Raw genomic sequence first — 11,429 nt, forward strand, 5'->3', positions numbered from 1 at the left:
TAAAACCACCATAGCATCTAGTCTGACTTGTTAAATACCATCCATGTATTTGAATTCAGTTACTCTGTTGTGGAGCCCAAAATGTTATGGAAGAGGTTCTATGATATGCTTCCCTTCAGCAGAAGACGACTGCACTCAGGAGACCCCTGTCTCTGTTGTCCCCCACTTTGTTTTTATGATTCATTTGACTCTTGGAAGTGTTTTACTAGATATCCACTCTAGATCTGATCTATTCAGAAGATGGAGAACTCACTCTTCCCTACAGGGATCTGTTCCAATGATTAATCCCTTGCTTAAACCAGTGTCTTGTTTCTAATGTGAATATAGTGAATTAAACTTTCAAATGTTACTTCTATTTATCTTTCTTTTCACTATATTGGAGATCTTTTCAGTATTTTTCACTTTTTGCCTCAAGGTAGTTGTGTACCATGATCATACCATCTTTGATATTCTTTAGTTTTTAAATGTAGATGAAATAATTTGGTACAGAAGGTTTACACACAGAGCAAGAGTAAGAAATGGGTAACGTGAATTAACCAAGGTATGAATTGTTTAATGGAAGTGCAGTAAAACTTGGTGAGGATGCTAATTTAGGAAATAACAGTTTTGGCAGAGCCTTTAATCTTTCTAAAACTATGCCATGGCTATTTAAAATCTGAATGGGCAGCATCTACAAAGAAGTTTGAGCTTTAGGCTATGCGCATTACGTGGTGCATCTTAACTGATTATGCAGACTTGTTATCGTAGCAAGATGCTTTGCCCAGGCTCCAAACCATTTTTGTGTTTCTTTTCTACACTTTACTTCAAGGATGAAGTGTAGAATTAATTCCTGAATGCATATGGCTGTATTTGAATGAACCTAGTTTACCAGAAGATCCAGGTTGCCTGATTCTCAGTCCTCCAACTCTGAAGATCTTTGTGACATCTCTAATATTAATATTATTTCTTTCCAAATCATTGTTAATTATTTTTCATTAAAATATGGGTTATGGAAGTCTACTCAGAATTGTACATAGCTAAGAAAGCACAACCAAGCCAGAAACAGCTGTTAGTAGTCGAAAGCCATAAATTCCAGAAACCAATGATACTAGAAACCCATTTGCCATTAAGCAGTTGGAAAGGAAGAATTGTTTTTGGTGGTAACACATTTTTGTAGACAAGTTACTCTTTGTATTCAACTCCTGTTTCATTAATTATTCACAGACATGCCTGAAATGAGACTTATTGAGTGTAGGCAATCAATCAAGGAACTTTTAATTGAACAGTGAATTAAATTGATCTTAGATAGGCGGACAGAAGATGCATTTGAGACTTGCCTAATATCTTGCCTAATTATATCTGGAGATTTTGCTTTGTTCCCCCTGGTCCCCAATACATACTGTCATTTCTGCTCAGCCTCCTAGATGAGAGGGAACTTTTTTTTTTTTTCCCCCTTGGTTTACTTCATTTGAACCCTGCCTGTCTGTTTTAGAGCGTAGTGTGGAAATAGCTTTGCAAGGTTCTGCTTGGAACACGGTCCCAATGCCAGAGCTCTTCCACAGTTCATTTGTGTGGTCAGGGGGAATACCAGTGCCAATTCTCTTGGAGGATCCCTGTTGTAGACATTGGAGGCCCAAGAATATCAGCAGATTGTATTTGCGGTCCTGGATTTCCTAGACCCCTCTTTCCTCCAGAATTCAAAAATCTACCTGCAGAGAGTAGGCTAGAGATTGCCAAACTAGATATACTCCTGGCTGAAACTACCTGAGGATACTGGTGCTGGTGGGTTACTCATTGCTGGACCCATATTCCTATCCCCGCTTCCCTCTTGACTTTCTATTATAAAAAGTTACTGACACTGGAGAAGTCTCTCTGGTGTGCTACCTAGGAGACCTAGAACTTGTCAGGAAAGATGGCTCAGTGTCTGAGGACACACTTCAGTATTTAAATAACTCTTTCAGGCATCACTGGACATTTTACATTGTTTCATGTTGCTGAGGGTTCTTTACTCGTAAAATTCTTTTGTAGACCTCTTCTCAAGTGCTCTCCTTCAAGAGCTATTCTTCAAGAAGAGGGGATTGTAAATTCCAAGTCCTTACTATGACCTTGTGAGGGATCATAAAACCTTCTCACTGATAGTCACTATGGCTGGAGAGAAAAAGAGCTTTGGAACACCACCAAAGCTAAGGGTGTCTGAAGTGAGTATTTCTTTTCAATTAAGGCTGTTTAATTACCAAATCTTGTTTGTTAATTATAAACAAACATAGAGACTACTTAGCAGACCTTGAAGAATCCTTGTGCCCTAGCTTTTTGGGGGACTTCTCTGTGCTGAAACGTGATTTTGAGCAAGCACTTGTCAGCGGTACTTTCTCAGTTATTAGCAGGCTGCAGATACTGCTGATACAGTTCCCAGGAGCTGCCATCCTCACTAGACATTTTGCTTCTCTTTCCTCTCTGGAGCTGAGCAAGACAGTTGTTATCTTGGATGTATGGTTTTATGTCTTACAGGTTCTTGATGGACTGTATTTGTTTAACTGAAAACCAGATAAAATCCTGTACAGATTCTAGGACAACACTTCAAAGATTTTTATTTCTTCTCTTAAAAATAAAGTTCATTTTAGATCTTTTAATTGGAATAATTCCACCTCCTTTTTTTCATGGGTTTTTTCATGGGTCCTGATTGAAATTAAAAACCAAATGGCAGCCACAACTGCCAAGAAAGTCACACAATACTCAGTGCAGCTCAGTACCATTGACGTGCCTCTGATTTTCTCCCATTTCTTATTAAGGATCATTCTCATCAGGGCTTACTTTGACAAGACGCAGGCCCTCCTGTGGCTCTAGGAGCCAGTTCTTGTTTCAGACAAGTAGTCTTACCATAGCTACTTTCTAGTACTGTATAGGTTGGAGGATACAGATCCATTGACTTTTCAATAATTAAATCCTCTGTGAAGAGAAGTTTAAATTCAAAAGGTGACTTTGGCTAAAATAATACCATCATTTTGGAAAGTTTCTTGCTCTGCCTACCAGAAAGCATTCTTTGTGAATGTGAGTGCAGTGTTGTCCTTAGACTGTGCTGTAGACCTTTTCCACTTGCTTGACCTCTTTGAGAACCACATTTCAAATCATTCTGGCCCTTAGAGTTAATGGGGGCAAACAGAATTTGCTGTCAGCCAAGACCCATTCTTGCAGGATTGTCTGGCTGTGATAATCATCTCAGTGATCAGCTGCAAGTTTGACCCCCAGTTTGAGCAGAGCTGCATGTATTTATTTTATGCACATTTATTTTATTTCCAAAATCAAATATGATATATAGAATCTGCAAGGGTGAGTTTATTTTGTATGCCTTCCAAAGTTTTGTTTAGCATAAAGATGATTTCTCTTTTCCTTTAGCATCATCATGGCAGTGTAATGGTGATAAAGCTCTTTGAACTGCACAAGCAACTTTAAATTCTTGGATAATCTGAAAACCAGTCATCTTTGTTCACCATGTTAGTGTACATTTATAAAAGAAGATTGTTGTTCTTTCTTACCTGTGCACAGGGAGACAGCACATTTAAATGACTAAACAGTACTCAAACACCTTCCCTCAAGATCAATTCAAATTTTTTTTTCCTAAGGTTTTAATAGCATTTAATTTAATCCACTTGTTTCTTTTAATAGACTTCACCCTTTTTGGGTCATTGCACTCTTAAATGTCAATGGACTTGTGTGTTTTTGTTATATTTGCATTAAGTCTTTCAGGTGCTTAGGACTGTTTATTTCTCTTGCTGAGAGATCTGAATGTCACAGTCACTGTTGCACAAAGCCTGTCAAGTGGGATAAGAACATGAATGAAATGACGATACAAATCTGCCACAGCTGAGTGACCTCCCTCCCCACTCCCCTTCTTCACGTTAATAAAAACACATTCCTCAAGAGTTCAAGTTATCTTTACTGAAGGATGTCTTGAAATCTTCAAGGTGTTGACATTGCATACTACTCACAACTGTGCTATCTCATTATTGCATGTCACCCAGAAAGCATACTGCATTTGGCAGAACACGACTGAGATGGCTGTTTGTGTGAGGGGACTTCAAGACTCATCATCAGATAACTTTGGTGTTGGGGACTCCAGTCTGGAGTTACAAAAAGTGTGAATGAACACGTGGACTGTCACTTTAAGTTAGGAAAGCAGTTCTTCAGCTGTAGCTGGAGGTTTTTGAGATGTGTAGTTCACTTGCACGAGTGCCTTCTACTTGCCTTTCTTCCTCCTTCACAATTCAGCACGCTTCTTTCTTTGATTAGACCGAGAGGAACAGGCCTCTGTGTCTGTGTTCTGACTTGTAAGCCTTGTAGGCTGCTTTTGAATTCATGTGTTGCACTGTCACCCCAAGTTAGGATGGCCACATGAACTGCACACCTTGCAAGCACATCTTTACTGCTACGTTTATCTCTTTCTTCCAAAACAGAAACTCAGTATGATGCAGTGTTGAGGAAATTCTTAAAATACCACCCCAATTGCGCATGGCAGTTCTACAAGTTTGGATGTACAATTTGATGCATGCTTGTCTAACTTTAATACCCTGAGAGAGCTTAGAGACATTTGGCCAGAGGAACACCAACATGACTGTCTTGGATTCAGCAATCTAGTGTTCTCTAAGGGCTACAAATACTCTTTTTGAATTTCAGAAGAACTTTCTTTTTAATCCAAATGGCAATTAATTACTATATCAAATACAGAGTCTTGCCTTTATATTATGGTGAAAAACAAAGTGATAGGCAGAGGGTTATAGTGTGCTTGAAATTTTTGCTAAATTCTTAGGAGTTTGAAGGGAAGTGTGGTTTGTTTTTTTTTAGCTATCCTACTTGATAAAACTTATCATTAACCTAAATATGAGAAGAAGGTAGCCATAGTATCCTGTGTTTGTGACAAATAATTTAACAAAAAAAACCTTAAGGTGCATCTAGCAAATGCTTCTAAAAGCAAATATGAAATGTGATCAATCTGTGACCTGTATCCTGCTAAACTTTTATGTGGTTTATAATATTTTGTGATGGAATATATAAATGAATGGTCAGTGCAACTGCTGTCGTAGTGCGAGGGCAGATTCTGAGACTAGCACGCTGTAGTGAGATCCGCCTTACTGATGCGATGCTTTAAAAAAGAAGCTGTAACTTACCACCACACATAAGAATGCAGCACTTTCTCTGGATGGGATGGTTATTGCAGCTTTAGAATTGGAGTTTTAATGGTCAGATGAGCAATACAGTTTATAAATTCAATGTGTGAGAAATGTCAAGATTTTTAAAAAAAATATTCCTGGTATTCTGCAGGGGAAATTCTTATTAAAACTAATGAGATTTAAAAAGATTTTTTCTACAGTATATAACACTATGCAATAATACAGTAAATACTTATGTTTTGGCATGAATGTGAGAGGGAATTTATTAAAGAACATGGGGGGAGGGGATGGGGGTTAAAAATAGATTGTAGCCTGGCCAAGAATGTAGTATAGAATTTTAAGTTCTAACATAGGGTGGTTTTTTTATAAATATGAGTTTAATTGTTAACAAATATTCACATTTCAGAGCTGAAGAAAGACCAGTTAAGAAAAGAAAAATGCAAAGCTGCAGCTTCCAAAAGAAGAAACTAAAATTAATGGAGGCCATGTTGGAAGAACAAAAGAAGTTGAGTAGAGCTATGGAAGAAACCTGTAGAGAAGTGCGCAGGATTCTGGATCAGCAAAACATCATTCAAGTTCAAAGCTTACAGTTACAGGAGAGAATGATGAATCTACTGGAGAAAATGATCTCCAAGTCTAATGTGTAGTTTCCTTTGTGAATGCCTCTGAGATTACTATTGATATTCTAGATATCCCTTTATTGCACACCATATGTGTGTCTGTTGCCCTATTCCCAGGTTTTCCATGGAAATTAAAACCTTAGTGTAATCTTTAGTTAAGCAAAGAGTACAGATAATGCAGGGTGAGAGGTATCCAGTATGATAAAATTAGTGCAATATATGCCTCAGTTGACTTATTTTTATACAGAAAGGTTGAGAGATTAATAGCTCTGGGAACTTCAGTACTATTTATGCCTAGGTCAGGTATTGTTTTACAAACAGTGGTGTTGTATATTGCTTCACATCAAGGACTATAGCTTGACCTGTTGTAGAAGAAAGAAATAGTGCATTTCTAAATATGGTAATTGCATCTTGACTTTGCTGATGATTGAACCCTGTTTTGAAACATATGCCGTGATTGTACAAGTGACCTATGGTTTTTGTGAAGAGCTAGTTGGGACCATGAGATACATAATTTTAAACTCCATGCCTGATATGAATAGTGCTCTAAAGTATTAGGGTAAAAATAGTCTATTCAAATACACTTTTGATATAAAAAGAAAATCCTCAAACCACCTTACTATATACTTAATACTAAAATGTATAGAAGATACTTGAAGTTGCTTTTGATATTAAATGTTTAATTTTTTTCATTATTAACTGGAATCTGTTGACTTAATGAACAACCAGCAATGAAAACTCTCATTTATTCTCTATCACAAAAGAAAAATATTGTACTGTGTGTATATACATACATATATATATATATATATAATCTATCAAATGAAATAAAGAAAAAGAAGAAACTTATTTATTATTGCTGGGCAGATAGTATGCTTTGGGACAGTGAAAAGTACTGGGAGAGATAATAACGATCAAAGGTTATTAATTCCTAATTGCAGTGTACAGATCTCCTATATCGATGTCCAAAATACAGAGGCTGCGGTAATGAAGAACATTCGACACCTCTCCAGTAGTATTTGCTGGTGGCACAATTTCAGTATGCAATTAGAAGTTTGAAGGTGTGGGCTGTAAGGCAGCTCAACATTGATACACCACGAGAGGGAGCTGGAGGCACAAAGGTTTGTAATTAAGACATTAAGGTGAAGTACCAGCAAGTGTTTGGTTCTTCAATTAAATATGACATTGAAATGACCTTTAACATAAATTCAAAAATTCAGCTGAATTCCCTACATACCATTTCTTTTTTGTGTTCTCCTTGAAAAACATATTTCTGCTGCTTTCACTGTGTTTACAAGACTGAAGGTTAGATTCAGATATGGAAGTATAGAAAGTAGAGAATTAACGTTAGCACTAGGAGCTCAGGCCATTTTCCATTCCCACTATTAAATAATGTCCCCTCTTGTAACTTTGCTTTTGAAAGTGTTTGCATTTTCCTATATAATTTATCATATTGTTGCCTAAGCTAATATTAGCTAAACTATTTTAAAACACAGACCCAACCAATTATTCTGTAATTATGCTTGGTGAACAGGATGAAGGTTATACTCACCAAGAAAATTAATAATATGTGGAAATATTTCTTAGAAGATCCTGCAGGTATGAAATTGAGAATGATTAAGTATGTAAATGTGGCCTATTCTTACAGCGTTTAATTCATGATAACAGGATAATGCCAATGTAGAAGACTGAACTTGCAGAAAATGGTGGCTGATGAAGCATAAATGAAATAACTTTCCTTCACTTCACCTTTACTACAGTGACTGGGTAATTGGAAAAAAGGGCAAGTGTCTGGTGTGAGTCTGCAAAGATAGGGTGACAGCTGACATTTAGCAAAAGTGAAATTCCAAATACTTTGGTGTATGTAAATTGCATTAGTCATATCTGAAGGTGAATCATGAAACCTTATTATAATCTCTGCCTGCAGAAGTTCTGGTAGAAGCAGGACTGTTCCTAATGTCATAGAGGTGATCAGAGCACTTGCATTGTCATGCAGAGACAGACAGGGAGTATATGTTCTGTGCTTTGTCACAGTTTTGCACATTCCAAATGGAGATCTGTCACAGATTCAGGTAGGCTGATCTATCCATGTTGTAGTGCTTCCTGACACTTTAACTTCTTTACAGTAAGATATAAAGAAACTCTCCCCTGACTCCACAGGAATTAATAATATTTACTGATATTATCTACTTCAGCCTTATAGCAATTAAATCCAATTAATGAGCAATAACAATGGCAGCATATTTTAACCTTGTACTGTAGAGTAAGTAGCCCCTCTGAGAATGCTATGTGAATTATTACTCCAGAGCTGTAGGAACACAGGAATGGAGGAAATACACAGATTCCTTGCCTGCTGCAGCAAGCAACCACGTCATATAATCCCTTTTGTAAATGTGTGGACCTGTATCTTAAAATTAATTAGGTGTTCTGTCCCCAGAATTGTAAGAAGAGCTGCATTACAGATGGGTAAATTGCAATTTAGAAGATTACTTCTAGGATTATTTCTGGTCAATTTATACCAATTTATTCTTGTATCAACACTGTGATTTTGCTGCTTTCTGTACCATTTACTCTTTGAAAGTCAGAGGTTGTGCCCCATGCAGCCCTTCTTCAGAAGAATAACACACTTCTATAAGGCGAGGATTATTCTGATGACTGTTTTGCTGATTTTGCTCTTTGAGATCCTTTTTAAAGATGAATGACCAGAATCATGCACAGCATTCTAGATGAGACATTGTCTTGCACAACTGTATTAAAGGAACTGGTGTTTTCTGGAGGTTGTGAGATTTTATTACTATATAAAACATTTTTTTTTTTTAGCAGTTAAATTTAGAAGTTCAATTTTAAAACCTCATCTCTTTAAAAAAAGGCTTTATTCCCATCCTTCCAGATTATCTGTGTTCTAGCCCTGTTCGTGTTCAGAGCGCAAACACAGCCCTGCCGTAGACAAATACAACTAGTTGCAAAACTCCCTACATACCCATAGCTTCTTTTTGCTGCTGTTTTCATTTGTTTTAGTAAAGACTGAACACTTGAGTGAAAAACTAGGTTTAGAGATTTTTTTTTTTTTTAAGGTAGGCAGAGATTTCTCATATATATGGGACAGTTAACTGCAGGTAAAGATATCTGAATGTTTGAGATATTCAGACTAATTGTAACTTGAAAGACCTGCCTAGAATTAAAACGCTTGGTAGAATTCTTGGTTTTGCAAAACTGAGACACTGTTTCTGTATCTGTATGAGGAGGGAGTTTAGAGTGTAGTAAGTATTCAAGGAGAGTAGATCAGGGGTTACTCAAGTTTATCATTGTAAGGATGACATTAAAGGAACTCCCTCATGGTTTCTAGAAGCGTGATCAACAAATAAACTGTAGCACAGGAAAACAAATTTCTTATTTTCAGGGAGGTAACAGGGTCAACACAGTATGATATCACTTTCACTAAATGAAGCTCCTGTATTACATATACACACACAGATGGTGCAAATGGAAAAAACAAATAGGGAAGGATACGCTGCCTGGAGGCAGGTGACTTTGAAAGTGGTGTAAAAATAGAATGAAAAGGAACCTGAGGAGGCAGATGAGAAAAGGAGACATTGAGAGACATGCAAGCAACTGAAGAGAAGTGGATTGTGAGGAGAGGAAAGATGGAAAAAAATATGTTGGGCAAAGGAGCAAAGCAGATGCCTCCAGACAAAGGTAGAATTTACAGGGAAGAGAAGGAACGCATCATTTTAAAAGACAGGAAAATGAAAATGGAAGAAAAACTATAATGTTGAAGTTATGGTATGAAGAGCTAACACTAGTGAAATTCTGTATATTTTAAATAGACAGCTCCTACAGGTAACTTAGTCAAGTTCTAAATAGTGTACAGCAAGTAGTGACTTTTTTTTTTTTTTCCCCACCAGAGAAAAATAAGTTTCTGGACAAATATTTTTAAACAAAAATATTTTTTTGCAAACTAGAGAGGTTAAGTAATTTGTAGGAGGATTCCTTTATAATTTAACAGCATTGTCTCATGTTGGTAACAATTTGCTGGTTAAAACAGTTTGTAAGTATTTTTTTTTCCCCTTGTCTTCAAATTGGAGAAACAATTTAAGATTTTAGTTTATTTCAAGCCTTGCCAAGTTTAACAGTTATCCACAGAACCAGGCAATATATTTATGGACATGGAATGTCTTTTATCATTTTTCTCCATAAACAGCTATCTCTTTTGCAAAGTACAAAACTTGAAGAAAAACACACATACAGAATTTTAAAATTATTTTTCCAGACTTAGTCTGGAAAAGTGCAGGCAAAGAGAGTTTACAACTCCATAGACTTACCCTGAGCTGACAGCCTGGTTCTGTGAATAGTCTCTTGTAACAAAAGTAATGGGACTACTCAGATGAGTATATTTCTTGAACTGTGTATTGTATATGTTTGCAGGAGCAGTTCCTATGCTGATAATGTAATGTGAAAGGCAAATTTGAAAAAGAAATTTAGGAACATTTGGTTGTGTTATGTCAGCAAGTAAATATGAACCATCTGGTCTCTAGATTGCTAATCTACTTCCCCTGATTTTATTGGTAGCATACTTCCTGTGTATGCAAGCTTGAGACTACAACTTTTGTATTGATCTTTTTTAGTGTTTTAACAGAAACATTTAAATTACTTTGCCATTTTTGGGGTGAAATTTTGTTTCTATCAATTTTTCTGGTTGGAAATTTTTCATTCTCCTACAGCTTATCTTAAGATGTTTTATTGAAACACATTTCTAATAAAGTTGAATAATTTCAGGTATGTTATTTGAAAACCAGATCAGTCATCTGCAGTGAATGACATAGAGTTATCTAGGGCTGACTAATTACTGCAGATAAGATTTCAGTTTGATCTTGGTTGAAAGGTATCTCTTTGTAAAATATTTGCAATGTAGTGAAGGGTGTTGCTTGTATTCCAAATCTCTTGTTCAGTACAAAAATATTTCTTTAGAGAAAGTAGCTCGTATAAAAATATCTTTCAAAGTAGCTGCCTTCAGTCATCTGAAAGTTAATCCTTTTATAATTGTGTTTTCTTAAACTGTGCTTCTTCCACGGGGTTCTAAGAATTTTGCAAGTAACTCTTAACGTGTTTAAAATATTAAACCATATATATATATACCTGAATTTGGATTTGTAAATATGTTGGTAACATTTTCAATGGAAGTCTAACTTCCTGACTGTGTGTTGTCATCTTAGGGGTAAGTTCTGGATTGCTATGCATTACAAGAAAAAAAAATTAATTGGTGCATACTATTAAAGGTATAAAATTTGCTGCATACTTAAGGGATGAGAAGTACTTATCACAGCTTGAGGAAGGCTTGTTTTACCGAGGAAGCTATAGGAATATCAATTTTCTGTGATCTGCAAAGTAAACATATTTAGAAAATTAATTAACATGACTTTAAAAACTCTCCATGATCCTCATTCTTCCCCCTACAGGTTTAACTATAATTTATCTTTAATTCAATATAATTAGATCAAATGCAGTCTCTTTTATGGATGCGTAAAACCTTTCCCAAATGAATTTACAGAATCATAGAATGGCTTGTTTTGGAAAGGACCTTTAAAGGTCATCTAGTCCAATCCCCTTGCAGTAAGCAGACACATCATCAACTACACCAGGTTGCTCAGAGTCCTGTCCAACCTGA

At 36.2% G+C, this 11,429-nt stretch overlaps 1 protein-coding gene across 2 annotated transcripts in view; it reads left to right on the forward strand.

The window, feature by feature from the left end:
• Positions 1–6,610, forward strand: part of MSANTD1 (Myb/SANT DNA binding domain containing 1) — a 44,917-nt gene extending 38,307 nt beyond the window's left edge. For both annotated transcript variants that reach the window (XM_029084105.1, XM_029084108.1), the window contains one exon: positions 5,551–6,610. In XM_029084105.1, coding sequence (XP_028939938.1) covers positions 5,551–5,791 — 241 coding nt within the window. In that variant the 3' untranslated portion in view covers positions 5,792–6,610. The remainder of the gene's footprint in view (positions 1–5,550) is intronic.
• Positions 6,611–11,429: the final 4,819 nt, after the last annotated feature.

This window comes from Antrostomus carolinensis, unplaced genomic scaffold (genome assembly GCF_000700745.2).
Source record: "Antrostomus carolinensis isolate BGI_N321 unplaced genomic scaffold, ASM70074v2 scaffold13900, whole genome shotgun sequence".
NCBI lineage: Eukaryota > Metazoa > Chordata > Aves > Caprimulgiformes > Caprimulgidae > Antrostomus > Antrostomus carolinensis.